This window comes from Phaeoacremonium minimum (assembly GCF_000392275.1).
Source record: "Phaeoacremonium minimum UCRPA7 unplaced genomic scaffold PA7_03_scaffold_212, whole genome shotgun sequence".
Taxonomy (NCBI): Eukaryota; Fungi; Ascomycota; class Sordariomycetes; order Togniniales; family Togniniaceae; genus Phaeoacremonium; species Phaeoacremonium minimum.
In genome coordinates this window covers 100,519-121,729 of record NW_006921118.1, presented here as the reverse complement: position 1 = coordinate 121,729, position 21,211 = coordinate 100,519, and the positions used below count along the sequence as shown (strand labels likewise).

The window sequence follows — 21,211 nt, the reverse complement described above, 5'->3', positions numbered from 1 at the left end:
TTGCCGGGAGAGACAGATGCAAAAGAGAGCTTCGGCAATTTTGCCTCTGTAGTGGCCGCAAACCCCGGCACTACAGGGGCCCTGGAAGCCAATCGAATTTGGCTGACTTCTCCACGTGAGGTCGGGACGGCGCCAGTTGCTCTCCGGCGGACTCTGGTGGCGGAATTTAGCACAGCGATCGCTAGAAACCGGGGAAATGTCACTACACCTCTGCCTGGGTAATAATTGTTAATTCTGAGTGGGAACCGTGACTTTTCAGACAAGTTAGTTGCTACTTTTGTCAAGTCCAGGGGGGCTATAGAGATAAATGGAATCTTCGAAGCCCCAATCAAGGACTCCCAACCCTGAGTTTCTGGTATATTCACCTTGCTAAAATAACGTTTATTAGCCCAGTGGAGGTGTAAGTTACAGGGCAGCTGCGCTGAATGGCTGCCTTTGTCTTCCAATTTTCGATTTTACGGCTATCAGTGGCTATTCAAAGAAGACGAGTGTCCAGAGTGTTCATACGCATTGGCAAACGGTTCATGAAAATCCATGTTGGGGTATCATATTCTCTTCTATGTCTGAACGCCATAAATCACCATAATGTTTTGTGGACTGACAGGTTTTCCCCCTTCCTGGTGACGGTCCATCTGACGTGTAAGTATTAAGCCCCTGGTATATTATCAGGCAAGGAAATCAAAGTTTCGCCGATGCCAACTTGCGTTGGAATCAACACTTAGGAGGCTTAAGCCTTGATCTCTTTGGCGTCAATGTGATGAGCCCTCCAGGGGAATTGGTGACAGTCATGAAAACGCCCGAGAGAGTCAGGCTTCTCAGAAGCCGCAATAAAGAAATCGTTCAGCTCTTTCCCTTGGATTTGCTGTGTCTAGTCCTCTTGGAGTTCTTCTCCTGCGGCTCAGTGGTGTCGTTCCCTGGTCTGTCCGCAGAGCGAGCCTCTGCCGTTGACACATCCTCTGCCGGTCGTTTCTTCTGGTTCTGCTTGGCTTGCAGGGCGGCCTTCGCCCTCTCTTTGGCGAGCTGTTCGCTTAGCTTTTTGCTAACTTCTGCATTATCGGCCTAGCACTGTTAGAATAGACGTTCGCTCTGACAGCAGCATGATACACTCACGAGATCCGCCTTGAGAAACCGGATAGCAGCTTGCTTGTCTACCGTGGTCTCACGCTCCGCCTCGGGGGTCTCAATCTTCTTGATCTTCTCAAAGTACTGACGGACCCGAGTGAGCTCTTTGAAGACGGCGTGGTTCTTTGCGTCCACCTCACTCAAGCGGAGAGCAGCTGGATTGCTCTGTCAGTATACTTGTGATGATTGGAGACATACAGCTGTGACTTACAAAAGAGAAGGGACTCGATCGAGTATGTCGCGAGCACATAGAGCTTGGCTTTGTCCAACAAAGGCAGCTTGCCTGCAATGTCTCCGAGATTTCCCAGCAATGGCTTCAGTGCGTCTTCGAGCTGATCTAGATCAGTCTCTAGGTGGTCGAGCTGCGGCGTAATGTTGGTGACATCCATCTTGAAAGCCAAAAGTCTTATTCTTGGTGGTCAAAAGAGCTCCTCCTGGGGATTTCCAAATATGTGCTGTGGTTGTAAACACGTGCAATGTTGATACCCGAGTTGGCCGTTGGTCGACTACAATGTTGTAAAAGATATTTCTGGCCCCGATCTGCAAGTAATCCGGCATCCAACAGGGGTCTTAGGAGCTAAAACTGCGGGTCCTAGCAGTTACTTACCATCAGCTCCGTCTTCTGCCGCATGCCCAATCAAAACGCTCCTGATTGAGGACGCGCTCTAAAAAATCATGATAAGTTAACACTGCTTGGGCACGCAAAGAAAATGTCGCCGTCATCCAACTTCATGAGCATCTAACTGAGAGTTCTCATTGTCGACAATCCATAAGTCGCCGAAACCACGAGCAATAGCGTTTCGTCTCCCCGAGCCATATTACATCTTTATCTCACATTTGCTCTTGGTGCCTTCCTTCCTCCGATGCTGCGACCGAGGGTCTGATCCTCCCGGAACCGTCTACGGGCTCTTCAACGCCGTCCTACCATGACAAACTCGAGTATCGAGTAAATATTTCAATCTGTCTCTCTTCAGCCATAGCCGACCCCACGCGCGGGTATTTGCGCGAATACCACACAGTCTCACCACATGGAGCCACGATAGCATCTTCGCCGGCCGGGGGGCCAGCAAACATCTCTCAGCACAAGCTGCTGCAATAACAACTCCGTCGCCAGACTACTCATATCCCTTTGGGAAGCCTCCTCCTTCTATTCAATCTGAACAGCGTCAAGTACCGCGAAGTTACAGGCCTCCGCCTCCCCCAGAGCCGCAGCAAGACGCAGCTCCAGCCAGTGAGCCTCTTGTGCTGAGGTCGCTTCAGGATGCCATTGAAGAGTCGCTTCTAGAAGATACGGAAACAGAGTCACAGGCTACTGTGTTTCCGAGAGTCCTCGCAACATCGACCAAAGTTGCGCAGACCATCAAGGAGCGGCCTGCCGATCAAGTCCATGTTCTGGGGCAGGACTTCAGGGGAATATTCATAGCGCACGCGCTGTCGGGCTCACTCGCACTACCACCTCCCAAGGTTCTGTTCTACGTGGGCAATTTAATGAAAGCATTCAAAACTGAGGGCGCTGGTATTACAGTTGTCCACGAAGGGGACCCGACGACCCGCAACCGGCTCATCACGGAATGGGTGGGCGGGACCAAAGACGAACCGATCCGCGAGCATATCGAGCATCTTGTCGTTACCGCATCTTGTTTCAATGCTGTTCGTGTCATTTCAAATGTCCGACATCGAATTGATCACAGGACGACGATATTACTTGTGCAAGATGGGCTCGGGGTGGTGGAAGAGCTCAACAAAACCTTCTTCCCGGATCCTAGGTCAAGGCCAACCTATGTTCTGGGCCATATGACGCACAGTTTTGGGCACGAGAAAGGCAGGGTTTTCTCTGTGAGCGAGGCCGTACGCGGCAGGCTGTTCCTGACTGCGCTTCCTCGTGGTGCCAGCTACTCGCGGATGCGTTTTCACCCGCCGATCGAACGCCAGCCACGGGCTACGAGCCTCATCAAGACATTATCGACGACTGCAGGGCTGAATGCAGGAGGCTTTTCGCTGGAGGAGTTTTTGCTGAAGAAGCTGCCGTCTATGGTCTTCCACTCGATCACGGATAGCTTATCCGTCATTCTCGACTTTTCCTATGACAAGCTGCTAGACAATGATTATCGCTATATCCTCATCGGACAGCTTTTGGATGAGATATATAATGTCATCATGTCACTACCGGAACTGCCTAATGCCTCCAAGATAGTGGACAGGATGAGCAAGGACAAGCTTCGGCGCGATATAGTGAAGAAACTACGGTCGAAAGGATACGACGAGTCCCGGATGCTGCATCGTATCCGGGCTGGTCGAATGACTGACATCGATTATCTAAACGGATACTTTGTGAAGAAGGGAAAGGAGCTGGGCATCAAATGCCCTACGAATGAGATGGTTATGAATCTCGTCAAGGCGAAGCTTTCGGCACGGCGCAAGGAGATGGAAGCGGCAATACCTTTTGAAATAGCATGAGGAGAGGGCATGGCATCGTGGTAGACAACTGTTAGACGGTTTTTGCATATGCGGACATGGGAGTCCGAGCTGTACCACTCGTGTTATAATTATACTGTAATTATGTTAGGCATTGCATGGGATCGTATTCTAGAAAGAAAGAATTCATTTGTTGAAAGTACGACAGTGTAACACTTTTGGAACTATGGCTCTCTGGGTTTAGTACTCTGAGAGCTCGTGTGAGAGGCACCGACGATCACTTAGAAATACTACCCCGCCAAATATTTTAGCATCGCGATTTCGTAGCCTATTCTCACCCCACCCACTTCCGCCAACAGTCTTGAAGATGGATGACGCAGAACTAGAACAGGTAAGGCCACCGCCTCTCGGCTTTTGACAAGTTTCCTAACCGTTGGCCCTTCAGATCAGAAAGGCTCGGCTCGAGCAGCTCAAGACGCAAGGTGGCGGGGCAGGCAAGCAGGGCGGCGGCGGCGGCCAGGATCAAGCTCAGCAGAAGAGGTGAGTCCTTCTGTCCTCGCGACGACATACATGCTCCTCCCTTCTCCATTCAAACCTGGCTAACTCCCCCATAGACAACAAGAAGGTATGGATCTAATATTTTAGCCCACGAGACGCCATTGCGGCGCATTTCGAGGATGCACCAGCAAGACTAATACCGAATCTATGACAGCCGAAGCGCGACAGTCCATCCTGAACCAGATACTGCACCCCGAAGCCGCCGATCGCCTGGGCCGCATCCGGCTTGTGAAGGAGGAGCGCGCGACCGACGTCGAGAACCGCCTGATCATGCTGGCGCAGAGCGGGCAGCTGCGACAGAAGGTCACCGAAGACCAGCTCAAGGAACTACTGAATGCGGTCGCCGACAACAAGGAGCAGGAGAAGATTGTCGTGAACAGGCGCAAGAACTGGGATGATGAGGACGATGACCTGGACCTATGAGACTCGACTGACACGATGACAAGGAGCCACAATGTGGGGGCGGGAAGATTGGAAAACTGCAGCTTGATGCATGGCGTTGAACATTGCGGTTATTTATCTGGTAGTTACGTTACGATAACTCGGAGCGGCCATGCTTCTATGGTACAATAATTCTACAATCTATTACAAGGACGCCTATGGCCCCTGACATTCTATGCTGCCTCAACAGCAGCTACTGTCCCTCTCGCCGCGGCGGCGGCGGCCGCAGCTTGTTCCTTGCGTCGTTTCTTCTCCTCCCGCTCGATTTTCCGTATGTTTCTCAGATCCGGCGGCTGCTCGATGCCTAGTTCACGGCGCAGCTCGACCACGTCCCGCTCCAGCTGCTCCTCCCAGTAGATGTTGACGATCTCCTTGGACCTGAGCCCGTTCTTGAGCGCCCAGGGGAGGTAGGTGCCGACGAAGCGGCGGCGCTCGATCGGCTTCAGCGTGAAGGCGGCGAACATGCTCATGCCGGTCATGGGGATGAGCGTGTTGGCGAACTCGAACGCCTTGAGCGCCACCTCGCCCTCGCGCACGATCGGCAGCCCCGTCAGAGCGTGGTAGAAGTCGTGACACTCGCGGTAGCGCTGCATCACGTACGCGCACTCCTCGTCGTCAATGTAGCGCACCGCGCTGCGCGTGTCTGGCGAGACGCCCTCGCGGTCCAGCCAGCCAACGTATGTGCGCCCCACGGAGTTGGTGGGCAGGGTTCGTAGGTGCTCCATGGACAGCGTGCTCGAGGAGATGCGCGGCCGGTCTCGGAGAATGCGTCGGCCGGTCGGGTCCTTCAGCATGGCGTCTCGCAGGCGGTAGATGAAGTATGGCGTGGCGGTAGCTTCGGCGAAGGCAGCTATGAGATCTGGTGCAAGGCGGGGTGAGCTTTTAGAACAGCAGAAGGGCATACTCTCAATTGAGGAGAAACAGAGAGCACTGACCTCCTCTATAAGGATCTAGGAGCGACATGATGCCTGAACCAACAGCCAGTCCTGCCCTTTCAAGACCTGTAAGGGGCACATGGCCGGGGTAGTTCGGTGCTGGCCGGCTCAGCACCGAGAACGGTCTTGATGATGCCGCACAGGGGAGTATGAGGGAATGTGAGAGGCCATGGCTACCTCTTGTAATCTGTGAGGCTCGCGAAACTGTGAGCTTCATTTTGACATAAGATAGCAGGCATTGGAGGCCGTACTATGTGGTTGTAAGCGGACGAAATTAGAGCTGTGGAAAATCGTCTGATGATGTCGAAGAGTACTGGAGCTCTCGGTGTGACCCGGCCGGCAATTCTTGACCGTCGGTGAGGAGCCCCGTTAAAGCACCCCGGGGTGGGCCCAGCTTTTGATTTCATGTCAAGGCTCTGTCACGACATTGAGGAGCCTTTCGGCGAGCTTCTCTGTCACATTAGATGGGAACCTTCTCAATAAATACCGTGGTATATAAAATGCCCTTTAGAGCTAGGGCATTCTGTTTCAAGACCTCGAACGCCATGGGTAATCAGTAACATCTCAGTGACTCATTGTAATCTATCAAGAGCACCCCTGCGGTTCCCGCTCTCCGGGCTCTACCACCACCCGACATCTCACGGCATCACCATTATGGAAGCTCATGAGGATCTGTTGATATGGGCAGAAGACCACGGTGTGACTCTGAACGGCATCCGGCCTCAGCGTCTCCCAGGGCGCGGCTTCGGTATTGTCGCTACGAAGAGCCATGAGGTAAGTTTCACAAAGCCTACAGATTGTCCCGTTGAGGCTGAACGGTGTATCACAGGCAGATGAGGTGCTTCTGCAGGTACCCACAAAGGTCCTGCGCAGTCTTCACACCGTGCCCAAATCCATCTCTCGCAAGCTGCCAAAAGTGAGTGTTCACGCAGTTCTTGCTGCTGATTTGGCGCTTGATGAGTCGGACAAGTACAGCAAGTGGAACGCCGTACTTCCCACCAGAGAAGATGTCAAGACGATGCCTCTGCTGTGGAATGGAAAGCTACAGGACTTTCTGCCCCGACGTGGGCAGGAGATGCTCGCCAAGCAGGAGTCAAAGTTCAAGCATCACTGGGAGATCATCTCCAAGGCATTTCCGTCGCTGACGGAGGAGGACTACAAATATGCTTGGTTGCTGGTGAATACTCGTACGTTCTACTACACTGACAAGAAGACTGAGAAGTTGCCCAAGGACGACCACATGGTGTTGCAGCCGGTTGCTGACCTATTCAATCACGCGGATACGGGTTGCGGCGTTGCATATGATACCGATGGTTTCACATTCACCAGCAAGCGGGCGTATGCCGTCGGAGAAGAAATACACATATCCTACGGTGGACACAGCAACGATTTTCTCCTGGTGGAGTATGGCTTCATCCTAGAGGAGAACCGCTGGGATGAGGTGCGAATCGACGAGGTTATCCTGCCGGAGTTGACAAATGCGCAGAAGGAGCAATTAGAGTATGTCTCCTTTCTGGGGAACTACGTGCTGGATGCGCGCGATGTCTGCCACCGAACACAGGTGGCCTTGCGCATCATGTGTCTTCCGTTAGGAGAATGGCAAGACTTCGTAGACGGAGCAGACGATTCAACAACGAAGCAGGCAAAGGTCGACCAATTATTGGTCAAGTTACTGAAGAAGTACGAAAAGACGATCAAGAAGACGTTGACGGGGATCAAGGGTGCAAAAGCCGGCAATGAGATTCAACGCCAGCTCCTGGAAGATCGTTGGACACAAATACAGACTCTTGTAGAGGCGACAGTCACACGTCTCAGTGTTTGAGGCAAAAGGTTATTCCAGAGCCATCAAGTAGGCTGAATAGATTCGGTTGAGTTTCTACAGCTCATTGAGCAAATTCCTATCCCTTAACACAGTACTGAAAATGCAAGAAATGCCATCCCTAACTCGCCCAAACTTAGACGTCCGATAATGTCGGACGGAAGATCTTCGCAGCCAGCCCTTGACTGCTCAGTCGTATCGTACAGGTTTACTACTCCGGTCGAGGACGCTTCGCACCGTGTGGGTTTTGCCAGTCGTTGCCACTTGATTGATTCTGTCCGCCACCGAAGAAGGCAGGATTGAAGTGTGGCTGCATGCCTTGGAAGCCTGTGGAGTTTGTTAGCCATGGTTATACAACATGTATGTAGCAACATTCGAAGGGTAACTCACCTTGCATACCACCTCCCATCATCCCCATGCCCCCCATATTGCCTGGCATACCTCCCATGGGACCCATGCCTCCCATCGGGCCCATACCGCCCATCATTCCGTTCATACCTCCCCGTCCACCTCTCATACCGCCTCCGCGCATGCCTCCACCCATCATGCCGCCGCGGTTGAAGCCGAAGTTCCCGCCTCCCATGTTGTTATTGAACCCCATGTTGTTATTGTTATTAAAGTTGTTCATATTGTTGCCAGAAAAGTTCCGGTTGAAGCCGCCACCACCACCCATGCCTCCACGTGGACCGTTGAAGCCTCCTCCTCGGCCACGGAAGTTACCTCCCCCGAAGTTGCCACCGACATTCGGAGCCCGATCATTGTAGCCGGGCCCCGATGGTGTCCGGTTGTCCTTTCCTGCCCGAGCGGGAGCGTCCTTTGGCAACGTCCTAAAAGGGTTGACAGTCGGACTTGAGTATATGACGCTGTGCTTCTTCTGGCCGGGTCCTTCGCTGCCCAGCGCATCAATCTGATGTTTCGTCGCTGTTGCCGCCTGCTGTGATGTGAATTCTATGTACACTTGCCTGTGCAAGGAGTCAGCAAGCCCTTCGTCGTTAATTAGATGACAGTATGTGATAACACCTACCCCTTGCTCTTGCCATTGACTTTGTGCTCACTGAACGTGATATCCTTCAGCTCATCCTCGCAGTTGGCTCGGTTAGCCCAGCCGCGGACATCATCGTCTGTGTTCCACCAGCTGAGTTCTGACACTAAGAGGGCTGTGGTAGCGCCTGGGTCGACGGGTCGTTCATCCGATCCTTCTTTCCTTTTGACACCTTGTGGAGGGTTGGATTGGGCTACGGTAGCAGAAGCTGACTGCTCACGGTCATGGCCATCGTCCATACCCTCGTCTCTTGACTCATCATAGTCGTGGCCGCCGCCGTTCGTGTCGTGTGAGTGCCCCTCGCCATCATATGCATGTGAGTTTACGTCCTCGCCCCTGGAATCACCCTGCTCCGCGCCGGCATCGCCATATATGTCGATTTCGAAGTCTTCCTCGGCCATGTTGTTGGTCACTTATCTAGCAGGATCAATGAACTTCCTGCAGGTCGGTTGAGGCTAAGGTGAGGAGGATGTATTGACTGTATTTTGGGGGGTGACTCAGAATTACAGGCGTCTGTGGTCTCCGAAGCGAGATCAGCAACTGAAGACATCTCCAAACAATCCCCGAGACCAAGCAGCAAACGGAAAATAGGCAACAAAAAAAAGACAAAGAGTTCAATGATACGTACACTCCTGATTCCCGAAACAAGAATGACTGGAAGAAGAATGATTCTCAGGATCCAAGTTACAGTCTCCCAAAGAAGAATCTCGAAGACGAAGCTCTGTGCTTGCAGTCTTGAAAATGCGATAGACCCTCAGGTAGGTAGGTATGTAGAGGATACAGGTAGGTCTGCTGTAGACACAGGATGTTGAAATGGAGAGTGGTTCTGTCCCAGCTTGAGCCTCAACGCAGCCAACACGTCAATCGCGCGCCACAGTACGTCCTTCCTTTCTAACACACGATCAACCACCTAGAGGTTAGTATCCCATGTATTGTCCCTATGCGAATATTGGCGGCGACAGTGAAAGCGGCTCCTTGGGATGTACTAAGCACCCAGGATCGCTGTCAGTTCATCGTCCTCAGCAGCCTGACGATGAGGTTGCGGTGAACGATCGCGAAATCGTGGGGAATAGTGCAAGGTATACCAAATATAGCTGCAGACAAGATGATTTGGTGTCGCAGGCTAAGTTTAGAGTCGGAATAGGAGTCGAGTGTGGAGTGAGGTGTAGGAGAGGTTTCGAAGTTGAGTGTGAATTGGAGCTTGGGACACGCTCTGATGTTTTAACAGCTAGCTGAAATGCTACTGCTAGTCGGCAGGCACTACACTAACAGCTGCAGACAGTTTAAAGGCGAAAAGTCTGTTAGTGAGTCTACGGCGCACTAATCGATAGGAGCTTCCTGCCTGACGAGGCTGTAAGACCCATAGCAGCTAGGGAAAGCGCCGAATGAGCTTGTGTCGCATTCGTCCGAAGGTCTGTCTATCAGGTACTAGCTGATTTACTCTACTCAAATCACATAATAAAGTTGAAAACTGTTAGCGTGATCTGCACTTGGTCCAGGCCATACATCAGCACCCCTGTGGGCGTACAACCCCCTGCAACACCTTACTGGATGGGCACAAGTGCAGCCACCCACAGAAGGGCCACCTATTCGTGGGCTGGACCTCTAAGCAGCAAGGCCATCTGGCATCTCGCGACCACAATTTCAATACCTAGCTCCTCCATCGCCAGCACCCGACTTCCTCCTCCACATCCGCAATTCCTCGTCGAACCTGCAAAGTCGTATCCGAACACAGTGTCACTCCTTACTTCATTCTTCTCTACGACAGCCGCCACAATGTCCGACCAGGTTCAGGAGATTCTCGATGTCCCGAGGGAGTTTGTCAAGGATGGAGTGCAGTTCATGAACCGCTGCCAAAAGCGTGCGTCTCTCTTTCCAGTCATCGTCAATGCGTCGCGGCATTCCTGCTAACTCATGTCGAACAGCTGACCGCAAGGAGTTCATCAAGATCTCTCAGGCCGTGGGTGTTGGTTTCCTGATCATGGGGGCTGTTGGTTACGTCGTCAAGCTGAGTGCGTTTTGCCCCATCCCGTCAGTGCGCTCTTGTTCAATGCTGACCTCCTTTCAGTTCACATCCCTCTCAACAACATCCTCGTAGGAGGCGCATAATCGATTGACAAGGCATGGTCTTGTTTGACGCCTCTGTCGTCAAACTAGCAATATTTGGAAGCGAAATCGACGTCGAGTCAACGGTGCAAACATGTAAATGTAAGGAGCGTGGGAGCGAATGCTTAGGTCACAGCATGGTTGGGGACAGTATGGGTGCAAATCCATCAGGGATAGTACGTTTTGATATCCATTGGCTATCTTGGAGATGGATTTCGTCCAGACTCATAATGCATCTCTGCCAAGGGGACGAATGAAACCTTTGGGCAAGTGTACAAAACATCTCATAGAAGGGGAATAAAAAGCCTTGATGATCCTTGTTTCTACAAACTACCAGATCGAGGTCGGTTGAAACGACAAGTTCTCGGATGCCAGCTGATCATTCACCATCAAGCCCATCTTCGGCTCCGCTTCATCCTCAGGAGCATCATTGTAGGAGTGTACTGTGACAGTTCCAAAGTTCATGTCGTGCATCTCATATCCGTTCCATGACGATGCTATAATATGTTAGCAAGGGTTAACGGGGCACCAGGAGACAGGCATGTAACTTACCAGCTATAATCGGCGCATTAGGGTGCCAGTGCGCCTCACGCACACAGGACGACCATCCTGCATAATCGTCACGGTGAACGCGCGCCCTAGCTCGACTGACGCCTTGGAACCCCATCGTTGCCGCCTTCTTGACATCAATGACGCCGGCCGGTGTGGCATCCATATTCCACACATAAATCTTGCCGTCATGACTTCCAGAGTACACATATCTCGAGTTGGTGCTCCCTGGGGGCGAGAAATGACAGCGGATGAGCGTGCGCTGGACCCGATGTCCTCGGTAGGTAACAACAGAGTTGTCATCAGGATGCGGGAACCAATTGTCCAAGTCGTACTCCTCCATTCGGTAGTCGTAATCGCTCTGTCGTGTATGTTGTCGTGGGTTCGTCTCCTGAAACTGGGCCGTGGACATCACCATTCGTAGATCCCACAGCTTCATCGTTTGATCTTTACCATTACTCAAGATATATCGCCCATCACCCTTGCTGTCGATGTACGTCAGACCCTCGATATGGCCCACAAATGCGCCTGCTTCTCGGCCATCGCCCATGCTCCGACGATCCCATACCTTGATCGTAGCGTCGTCTGAACCCGAGTATAGAATATGTGGGGAGGAGACGTCGGCAAAACATACAGCGTTAACATCGTCATCGTGACCGGTGATGTTGTGCAACACTCGACGACTTTCAATATCGTACACAATGATTGACGACGCATTATTGCCGGCGATGAGTTCCCTTCCGTCTCCCGAAAAACGAATAGACCAGATAGCGAAGTCTCGAGTTCGCCATCCACCTGTCGCCCGGCTCTCGCCCAGATCCAGGGTGTATGGGTCTCCTTTGTCATTGGGATCAGTCGGCGCAAAACAAACGTGGCTCTGCAATGATGTGTACGCAAGCCACCTATTGTCGGGGCTCAAATGTGCATCTGTGAGTGCCCACCGACCAAAAGGATGGTTCACGGTCTTGTAATGCCTCCAATTGTAGGGGTTCGATGTGTCGTACATGCGGACCTTGAAGTCTTTGACACAAGCATAGAAAAAGTTTCCGTCATCTGAGAACTGACCACAGTATACAGGGCTGTTATAGTGTATGACCATATCAGCCTCGCTAGTGGGAATCATGCCCTGCTCGTGATCAGTATCAGTCGATTCTCCTCAGTAGAAGGCTCGAGAGGTGACATACCTGAGCCATGATATCTTGGTTTATCTTGCGTTCTGATTGATTTCCTATACCGAGTTCGCGGTCTAATATCCGGCGAGCAAGCCTCTTGCGAGAGGTTATGTGGCGATCAGTAGATCCAAAAGTACCAGAGTGCATCAACTCGGTACCTTTCTCACTCGGCACCTTTGGAAACCGGTTAGGATCGGGGGGGCTTCGCCGTCTCCTCCGCCGGAAACCCCATCCTCCGTCATCATCGTCATGGAAGAGAACGTGCCCTAGATCACGACCACGGAGTAACGCCAAGAGCTGTCTGTGGGTTAAGAAACCAGGAGCTGTCCGGCCTATGGAATCAGTTAGCCCTCGTTGTCTGACACTGAGTGCACATGCACAGACCAGTGAGAAGTGCCGCCAGATGTGCCCTACCGTCGTCTCCGACATTGTCTTCATCGTCATCATCATCATCATCTTCGTCCTCCTCGGACTCATCCTCTATCACAACTTCAAACTCCAGACCTTCCTCGGCATCTAGAAATGTTTATTAGTGGACTCAAGCCAAAATCATTTTCTAGGAGTATTCTACCGTGAAACTCATCATCTTCCTCTTCGTCCTCATCAACATGGTAGTCCGGGTCGTCCTCGTCCTCGTTCTCATCATATTCTTGATAATGCGTTCCCGCAGAATCCATCGGATCGTCAGGAATATCAGGGCTCCCCTCCTCGAAGTCACTGGCGTTGACAACAGGCCTTCTAGCTGAGCTATTAAAGAAATCTTGCTCCCCAGGGTCAGCATCGGAGTCATCCGCCCGTGGATATCGGTCAGCCATGTTGGCAGCCCACCGTTGACCGGCGTATGATTGATAAGCTGCCCGGAGCTCTTATCGCCGACTGTAGCTCCCTACTGATAGGTGATGTTGTGGTCAAGACAGGGAAACAGTGATGACGCCTTGAAATGATTCAAATGTCTTCGATAATGTCGTGACTGGTTGAAGGACCAGTGTAACAAAATTAAATATTCGTGAATGGAAGTGAGTGTGGTCAGAGGCTCTATCGGAGTTTCACAAACGGTACTGATCCGCTGACGACATGAAAGTGTGGGGTTCTCTGTTCGTTCGGCTCCCCAGCGGGCTTAAATCCGGCTATAGTGGCGTTTGACACCTCATCCGCTGAAGACTGGCATTTCAACCACGCTTTGTATTAATATTTCATGATGAATAACTGGATGCTTTTTGAAGCATTGCACCGATCTGTTTTAATAAACTACCTAGGTACCTAACTGCCCTCTATTAAGCCTCTGTGATGTCCTCTGAGAGCGGGAACTCCGGCCGCCGAGACGGTTGTAATGCTCCAATGGCTCAGTAATCGTGCTAAGTCTAGAGGATGGGCTTCCGATGTGTTCATGGCAGGTGAAGGATGTCGACTTCCTCGAAGATCTCTTGCCTTTCTAAGAAGCTGTTCAGTTTTGTCCAGTTCAGTCTGATCGACAAACAAGTCTTTCTTTCTCTCAAGAACTGCCGCGAAAACGTCCTTTGCCGTGTTGTACTTTTTCTGTTTCATCAAACAGATGCCGTAACAATCCCCCACAACCATCAGGCCGCCATAGAGTGACTGATTCCTCTTTGAGATCAACCCTGCCTCTGCAACCCTCGCCAAATTGAGGATAGCTTTCTCCCACGCATCTCTGAGCACAGTTGTAGCCTTGTCAATGTCGCCAAAAGCTCCTGACTCCATCAATATGTCACCATACAAGTGACCGATCTTCAAGACAGCTTGTAGTGTTGCTTCTGGTAGCTGCTGGCGCCGGTCCCAAGCATCTTTGAGTCTGTCTTTGGCTACTTCAAATCTACCGAGTCTTCTCAGCACTTCACCGTACATATGAGTCTGTTGGAAGGATTCGGCATCGTCGGAGCCAAAGATGGCAAGTCGTCGTTGGATTCCTTCCTGGAGTAGCGATTCGGCACTGATCAGCTTCTCCGAGACGGTGTGAACACAGGCGAGCTTGTATTGGTACCAGACTCGTTCAGCCTCACCATGCCCTGACCCATCAAACTTGCGCATCCATTCGTATAGTGTCTCGAGCCTCTGAAGATTCTTCAGCTTGATGAGCAACGCCTCGACTTGTTTCGCGGCTGCTAGCGTCTCATCTGGCTTTGCGAGCTGTTTTCGCCTATCCCACACTTCCCAGAGAGCATTGGCCGCCTCCTCTTCCTTACCTTCTTCTTGGAGACGCATGCCTAGATGGAACCCGCAAGATAAGACATCTGGCTGTTCGTTGCCTCTCTCACGTAGTCGCCAGATTTTGTCAAGATCTGCCTTCATCTTCTGATCAATGATAGTGAAACCCTTTGCCTGCTTCTTCTGTGCTCGTAGCAGCTCTACCGCGCTACTGGCAGCTTTGTTGACTTCCACTGGTGTCGCTGCGATCCTTTCATTGAGAACCTTGCGATGCCAGAGGGCTGACTCGTCATGCTTCTCCTGTTTGCCCATGACCCTACCGATCTGGGACATGATTACCAGTTTCCACTCGACATCCTTGGGATCCGTTGGATACTGTAGATTGGGATCATAGTACATGATTATGTACTCCCTCTCTGCAACATCGCAACGGTTATTCCGTGTGAGGAGCTCGCAGTATGTCAAAAAGACGTCTCTGACTTCATTGGAAGTCTCGACAAGTAATTCCTTCCGCCTTTGCCATACTTGTCTAGCAAGCTCTTCTGCATCCGGATATCGAGAAAGCTTCGTCAATGCAAGTACTCGAAGATGATCCATTGTCAGCGACCTGATCTCTAGATCCTTACGAGCGCCATCTAGAGCAGGACGAGCCTCCATTCGACGTATCTTTGCATGAAGGAGACGGTGCAGTGTGTCATATCCTCGTTCGGCCACTTCCCATCTCTCTACCTTTCTCAGTTCCTCGGCGCATTTCTCAATGCTATCAACAGACTCGGCAAGTTCCTCCTCCAACATGTGGCAAGTCATCTCGAACTCTCTCTTAGCATCCCTAGCTTCCTCAAGCGTGACCCTTTGATTTGTGTTTTGTGCCGAAAGAAGCTCAATCGTTCTCGACTTCTGCTCGAGGTCGTCTTTCAGCGTCCTGGCCTCATCCTCGAGACGGCGTATCATGGCCTCCTTGACGTGAATTTTTTCAAGCCCATCACGGTGGGCCACGGCTCTCTCATCGATGTCCAGCTTTTCTGCAAAGGTCATCGTGAACTTCTCCAAATCCTCAGCAACTTCGGTGACCTTTAGCCGACATATTGCGCAGCTCGTCAAGGCCAGCAGGCCGTCACCGTCGGCAGAGCATCCACAACCATCCCGCGACGCTCTAAGTTTCTGCGAGAAGCGAGTGAGGTTGCTCTCCCATTGGGATGCAAGCTCCGAGCGTACGCCGCCTTGTAGGAAGTTCCACCTTTGCTCGAGATGCTGGAGCGTCTTGTCTGCATACGCTGGGCCTCGACACAGTGATGCGAGACGAGACCCAGCACCTCCGAATTGTCCCTGCACGAATGAGGCATTTTGAAAAAGAGATTCGGTAACGCTCGAGAGCTTGGCCCTCAGCTCTTCAAGGAGCAGTCGAGGCTGAGACTCAGACATTCCAAATGTAAGATCAGTTGTTGTCGCCAACAATTAAACACAGTTATGTTGATCGAAAACCCAGCTGTCTGAGGGACTGTCAGGAAAGAGATATTTCGTTACCTTTCATGATTGTAGGTTCTTAAGTGTCTCTTTCATGTGGTTGTTGTGTTTCATTGCGAGATTGTCCGTGAGGCAACCACACTTGCAGGCTCTCACAACAGGCCGCCAATGAGAACCCAACTGCACCACACCCATCACCGACAGCCTCACACTGCAGGTGGCCGCAATCGGCTCTCATTTGGGATGAAGCAAAGCGACCTTGAAGTCGTCTTCAGCCCCCAAATTCTGTAAAGAGTGGTCAATGAGCTAATACGATGCAATCAACAAACAGTTCAGCCAGTGGTCACTGTGCAGATCAACGACAATGAATGATCTATTTATTGCAGTTGATCTAAGAAAATATGCTTTACGAAAAACTTTCAGCTTATAATCATGTCGGGAAACCTGTCCTCTCAAAGCGTGAAAAGTAGTGATGAGTCTGGTCTGATTGAAGCTTCAACAGCGAGTCAGCTGTGAAATCAAGTTGAGCCTGATTTTCCGCAAAAATTTTAACCACCTACGCCCCTTTGGCTTAGGGGTAGGGCGTCGCACGTTCGTAAAACCTAGTGACAATTGACGTGACTTTTATACTAACATACGATAGTCGTAATGCGAAGATCACAGGTTCGAATCCTGTAGGGGGCACCATTTTTTTTTTATAATTTTTTTTTGGGCTTTCACTTCCTTATAAATACTATATAAGTGACTATGTGTTCGGCTCTTTGTAGATGAAAAAGAATATCAGTGCCTGAGAAGGCAGGGGTAGATAGTAAGGCTGTCTGTTCTTACAGCATTACAATCGGTCGATGATCTTGCTCATAAATATCTTACTTTACAGGGCTTTGCCTTGTTCGTTGAATGCAATATATTATCCATCCAACCGTGCAATTGCTATCAAAAGAGGCTGGAAAGCGATATTAACCCAGCACAATGGGGCACTAGTCAATGAAAGCCTCGAGAACAAGACGCCATAATAGTGCAGTCCCAGGCCGACTGGTAAACGCTTGAGGACCAGAACCATAGCTGGTAAGAAGATAGTCCTAGTAGGAGGCCTGATGAAAAAAGTAATAGTCACCACTGTACGGCAAGCGTGGCCATCTAGTTGGGTCCCAGTCGGCATTGAACCAGGTTAAAAGTCTTCAGAGAAGTACAGGGATTAGAAAGTAAAAATAGCCAAATGTCATGAGAAGAGCCATGTATATGTCTATAGGGGTTATTGTCTTTTGAGCTGTTTGGGCAATCAGCGCAATGAAGGTTGCCGAGATAAACATGGACATTGTGAAACGGTTAGAAGCGCCTTCCTCATCTATGGAGAAGATGCTTGCGAGAATGCCAGCAAACCATGTTTCGTAGAACCCAAGCCTGATTCCAATGCCGTACATATCGGCATCAGCGTCAAAGCTACACTCAGCTGTAATCATGACGGCAAAGATATGTATGGTGTATACGAGTTCATGTTCATTGAGATAAAAAATGAAGAGTATTTTCAGAGGGGGCTGGATATGAAACGAGGCACCATGTGCGGCTGAACGCAGCCTCAGCCATCTTGTTTGTTAGCGTTATATTGTACAATTGCCCATCTAAATTTACAGCTGATGCTTTCGGGATGGTTACAGTCATGTCATTGAAACTGTTGCCCTCGCTATTGAGTCTTCTTTGATGAAGCCGGTGCGTCCGGACCAAACAATCCTAGCAAGTAAGCAACCCGGGTGAAGAAGAGGCAGGACTAAGAGAGTCAGCAAAACGTCGAGTATCGAATGAACGGAAGCACGACTCACAGTTGCGCCAACATTTCCCCAAGTCACGGCATTCCACTGGCTAATCTCAAAGAATCGGTCAGGCCCAAGAACATGGAAGCACACATATACGTGACCAATGTCTGCGATCAACAGAGCTACCAGGTAGTTTCGTACGACCTTGGGCTCTGTAGTCGTGTAAAGGACGGCGATGGCTGCTAGGAAGAGCAAGCCATAAGCATTGCCCAACTGAAGAGCCACTAGACGTGAGTTGTCCGAGGCGACAACCGGTCCGGAATCCAGTTGGCTCTCGACAAACCAATCTGGCGTGAAGGTTGCGCCGGCCCAGCCCCCAATCCTTTGAAGCCAAGGGCAATTAGACATCTGACGCACGCGTACGGGCAGCACCTATCCGGTGGAATTGACTTACAAGCTCAGGGGCTCTAGCACAGTAAAGACAATCCTGGGAAACGCCGGGAGGGAAGATGCCATATCTGATGATATTAAATCACCGCGCTAAGGGCTCATAGGGTCTCTGTTGATATCTTGGACTTGGTGGGCTACCTCAGTCAACTCAACTCAACTCAACAGGAGCCAATGTCTCACAGCAGTCCCGTGAGAGCTCGACTTTTCACACTGATACACCTGAATTACCGATACACTCCAGGAAAAGATCACCGTTATTGGGTCGATTGGCGATACTTTTTGCTCCGCTCACTATCGAGGTACTGCGTCAAGTGGATTGCGTGCTATTTGTTGAATGAGGTGAGTTTGGGAGGCCTAGAACGGCGTAATTGGCGGCGATTTGATCGTCGAACGGGTCCTGGGCCTGGGCCTTGCAGCAGCGGCAGGGCACTCCTAGGATTTCTTGGGCTGGCCTCCTGGGCAGAGTTCGACTGCCGGGTGCTCTAAAACAGTTACACGCACCAGATAACGAAGCCCCGCTCCTCGAGTTCACAGGCCATTCTTCAGCGCGGGAGCGCTACTTGGGGTTAGGCCGGCACTAACAACAGCCGAGTGCCTCTGTCTCCGCTTTCCGTACCTGAAGACCGGCAGGCACGTACCTACCACCCTACCTACCAGGCCACTCGCTTGTCTGGTCGAAGGCAAGAGCGACCGACGGCAAGAGGGTGAAATCTGAACACCACCTGCACCACGAAACCTGCAGCACACAGCACAGCACAGCGCAGTACCGTAGCCCACCAGCCAGCAGCTACAGTACCTACATTGCCTTGCTTACCTTGCGCGCACCGGCAAGACAATCCGCGGCACATGCCGACCCTCGTGCGAAGATTTTGATCTGGATTCTCCAGCATTGTCTGGTTGTCTATCATCACCTGTTGGAACATACCCGAAATATCGAGCACTCTGGCCTCCGGATATCCTCTTATTTTCTCCTCCTCCTCCCTCCTCCTTCTCGATCTCCTCCCCCTCCGAATCCCGGCCCTCGATCCTGTGCTTCGATCGCCAATGCACGCTCCGCGTCCTCCGCCATTGTTTCACGATGGCTACCATCGAGCCACGGCTAATGCACTTGTTGAACGACCCCAAGGCCAACCAGTTCCCTCCTCCTGACCTACCCCCGATCCAAGGCATTCCCTTCTCCAAGTCTTCCGGCCGATCTCTTCCGCCCCTCGAACCAGATGCCGGCCTGGGAAGCGACAAGGCCATTCCAAAGTCACAGCGACCCTCGCAGCAGCAGATTCCCCCCATATACTCTCTAGCCGATGAGGGCACCTCAAGACAGTATCCTCGAAATGAAGGCGACTATCTCAAAGAGAGGCCTAGGCAGTCTTCTGGTCATCCTCTGCGTATGCTGCTAGATGATCCCGACGTTAACGAATCGACCCATTCTCTCCGCCTCATACTAGACGACACTAGTGAGATCACCGAGGATTCGTCGAACAAAAAGAGACATCGAGCCCTCACTGTCAAGGAAGACTTCGTCCAGTTGCCACAGCCTTTAAAAAAGCAAAAGTCGAGCCAGAACGTTGTCCCTCCCATTATCAATGGCCTCCACGATCCACCCGCCAATGCAAATGCAGCAGTCTTCCCTCCTATCTCCTCGGGGTCTTTCGACGATAACGAGAAAATCAACCTCAACCCGCTGAAGGATTTCAGCGTGGTGGAAGATCGAGTTGCTTCCAACTCCAGCACACCTATCGAAGCCGACAAGTCAGCTGCGGCGAAGATTAAGAGACGGGCTGCAAAGCCCCGGCGGAAGTGGTCTGAGGAGGAGACGAATCACCTACTTCTCGGTGTTAGTCGCCACGGCGTGGGAAAATGGACAAATATCCTCGAAGATCCTGACTTCAAGTTCAATGATCGTACTGCTGGCGACCTTAAAGATCGCTTCCGAACCTGCTGTCCAGATGAGTTCCGAGGCTCGTCCGGAAGCAAGAATCCCATCCAGACCAAGATAGCAACCCATGCCTCTGAGGCGAAATCAAAACTAAAAGCAAAGACTGCCTTGCTATTGGAGAATATCCTCGCTGAGCCAGAAGAGCCACCCGAGCGAGAAAAGACCCAATCGTCTCAGCCAGACTCGGACTCCGCCCCAAAGCAAAGAAAGAGCAGAGCTCATCGTAAAAAAATTGAGGATCTAGAGAACCTAGGAATCCGTGGCCCTTTCAAGAAGTCTCATCGTCGTGAGCGACGGCCTTTTACTGAGCAAGATGATAAAGAGATCCTCGAAGGCCTCGATCAATACGGGCCGGCATGGACCAAAATTCAGAGAGATCCCAGATTTAATCTCTCGACTCGTCAACCAACTGATTTGAGAGATCGGGTCCGCAACAAGTATCCCGACATCTACACTAGAATCGAAAAAGGAAGCTTTCAGGTTAAGGAACCTGGTCGCGGCAGTAACCTTCTTGAGCCTTCTGTCAGTACGACGATAGAGACCTCATTCGGCCCAACCAAATCCGGCCCGCTTGAGCCTCAGTTGAACCGCACAAGTTCCAAAGAGAGCATGCCCAAATGGCCACTGTCGTCAAACCTCCTAGAATCTGCCGAATCTTTGCCAGGATCACAAGGATTCAATTTGAATGAAAGTTCCAATTCTGCCTTCATCGGGAGCGTAGGCGATATGGACATCTCTCGTCTGCTGCTCGATGATTCGCAGATTTCCACTGATAATTAAAATGTTTATGTCATTATGGATGCTCGGCTAGACGGCATACCACGACGGTGGCCGGTAGCTTGGTATCCACTGACCGCACTTGGCGGTCAAGTCGGGAGGGAAGAACTTCCTTCTGAGTACGAAGCTCATGCCTCGGGCTTTTAGCCCAGAAATGTCATCAAATTAGGGTATGTTAGGTTGGGAATGGGTTAGACAAAGGGTTCCTGTCGTTACAGGTATATAAAATGTGCGGTTTCCAATGGAGTAACGGACAGGTCATATCTGATGGATGGAAAGAAGGATGAATGGATGGATGTCCTTAGACTTAAGGGCCGGGATACAAGTTAGACTACGGAGCGATCTTTAGATTCAATGAAGCGATTTCGGTTTTCTGTCACATTTATGCTACTGCTGCTGCGCGTTGGGAAACTGCTCAGCCTCGATTACGTGGTTGGCTCTAGGCCTCTTAGTTGAACAAGGGTGATGGAGGTGTTGTTGGCATCGCAGAGCATTACATTCACCATGGGAT

The 21,211-nt window shown here is 51.2% G+C and overlaps 10 protein-coding genes across 10 annotated transcripts; 5 read left to right on the top strand and 5 right to left on the bottom strand.

Moving 5' to 3' along the window:
* Positions 1 to 840: 840 nt before the first annotated feature.
* UCRPA7_2827 (putative exosome-associated family protein) lies at positions 841 to 1,511 on the bottom strand (the record flags this gene model as incomplete). Its single annotated transcript, XM_007915425.1, has 3 exons — positions 841 to 1,059; positions 1,111 to 1,277; positions 1,334 to 1,511. The coding sequence occupies 3 exons, from the start codon at positions 1,509 to 1,511 to the stop codon at positions 841 to 843; spliced, it is 564 nt and encodes a 187-aa protein (XP_007913616.1).
* Positions 1,512 to 2,916: 1,405 nt separating this feature from the next.
* UCRPA7_2826 (putative 2-dehydropantoate 2- protein) lies at positions 2,917 to 3,579 on the top strand (the record flags this gene model as incomplete). Its single annotated transcript, XM_007915421.1, has 1 exon — positions 2,917 to 3,579. One exon carries the CDS (start codon positions 2,917 to 2,919, stop codon positions 3,577 to 3,579), a length of 663 nt encoding a protein of 220 aa, XP_007913612.1.
* Positions 3,580 to 3,904: 325 nt separating this feature from the next.
* Positions 3,905 to 4,518, top strand: UCRPA7_2825 (putative double-stranded dna-binding domain-containing protein; the record flags this gene model as incomplete). The annotated part of the gene is made up of 4 exons (XM_007915451.1): positions 3,905 to 3,928; positions 3,983 to 4,077; positions 4,152 to 4,162; positions 4,250 to 4,518. The coding sequence occupies 4 exons, from the start codon at positions 3,905 to 3,907 to the stop codon at positions 4,516 to 4,518; spliced, it is 399 nt and encodes a 132-aa protein (XP_007913642.1).
* Positions 4,519 to 4,709: 191 nt separating this feature from the next.
* On the bottom strand, positions 4,710 to 5,438 carry UCRPA7_2824 (putative coenzyme q biosynthesis protein coq4 protein; the record flags this gene model as incomplete). The annotated part of the gene is made up of 1 exon (XM_007915398.1): positions 4,710 to 5,438. One exon carries the CDS (start codon positions 5,436 to 5,438, stop codon positions 4,710 to 4,712), a length of 729 nt encoding a protein of 242 aa, XP_007913589.1.
* Positions 5,439 to 6,125: 687 nt separating this feature from the next.
* UCRPA7_2823 (putative set domain-containing protein) lies at positions 6,126 to 7,293 on the top strand (the record flags this gene model as incomplete). The annotated part of the gene is made up of 2 exons (XM_007915377.1): positions 6,126 to 6,245; positions 6,301 to 7,293. 2 exons carry the CDS (start codon positions 6,126 to 6,128, stop codon positions 7,291 to 7,293), a joined length of 1,113 nt encoding a protein of 370 aa, XP_007913568.1.
* A 208-nt stretch (positions 7,294 to 7,501) lies between these two features.
* Positions 7,502 to 8,733, bottom strand: UCRPA7_2822 (putative rrm domain-containing protein; the record flags this gene model as incomplete). Its single annotated transcript, XM_007915410.1, has 3 exons — positions 7,502 to 7,617; positions 7,681 to 8,252; positions 8,315 to 8,733. 3 exons carry the CDS (start codon positions 8,731 to 8,733, stop codon positions 7,502 to 7,504), a joined length of 1,107 nt encoding a protein of 368 aa, XP_007913601.1.
* A 1,375-nt stretch (positions 8,734 to 10,108) lies between these two features.
* On the top strand, positions 10,109 to 10,441 carry UCRPA7_2821 (putative protein transporter sec61 subunit gamma protein; the record flags this gene model as incomplete). The annotated part of the gene is made up of 3 exons (XM_007915400.1): positions 10,109 to 10,193; positions 10,258 to 10,344; positions 10,401 to 10,441. 3 exons carry the CDS (start codon positions 10,109 to 10,111, stop codon positions 10,439 to 10,441), a joined length of 213 nt encoding a protein of 70 aa, XP_007913591.1.
* A 327-nt stretch (positions 10,442 to 10,768) lies between these two features.
* On the bottom strand, positions 10,769 to 12,974 carry UCRPA7_2820 (putative wd repeat protein; the record flags this gene model as incomplete). Its single annotated transcript, XM_007915452.1, has 6 exons — positions 10,769 to 10,935; positions 10,991 to 12,113; positions 12,172 to 12,233; positions 12,318 to 12,491; positions 12,544 to 12,675; positions 12,731 to 12,974. The coding sequence occupies 6 exons, from the start codon at positions 12,972 to 12,974 to the stop codon at positions 10,769 to 10,771; spliced, it is 1,902 nt and encodes a 633-aa protein (XP_007913643.1).
* Positions 12,975 to 13,419: 445 nt separating this feature from the next.
* On the bottom strand, positions 13,420 to 15,744 carry UCRPA7_2819 (putative kinesin light protein; the record flags this gene model as incomplete). The annotated part of the gene is made up of 1 exon (XM_007915422.1): positions 13,420 to 15,744. The coding sequence occupies one exon, from the start codon at positions 15,742 to 15,744 to the stop codon at positions 13,420 to 13,422; it is 2,325 nt and encodes a 774-aa protein (XP_007913613.1).
* A 3,321-nt stretch (positions 15,745 to 19,065) lies between these two features.
* Positions 19,066 to 20,703, top strand: UCRPA7_2818 (putative myb dna-binding domain-containing protein; the record flags this gene model as incomplete). The annotated part of the gene is made up of 1 exon (XM_007915442.1): positions 19,066 to 20,703. The coding sequence occupies one exon, from the start codon at positions 19,066 to 19,068 to the stop codon at positions 20,701 to 20,703; it is 1,638 nt and encodes a 545-aa protein (XP_007913633.1).
* Between the last annotated feature and the right edge of the window lie 508 nt (positions 20,704 to 21,211).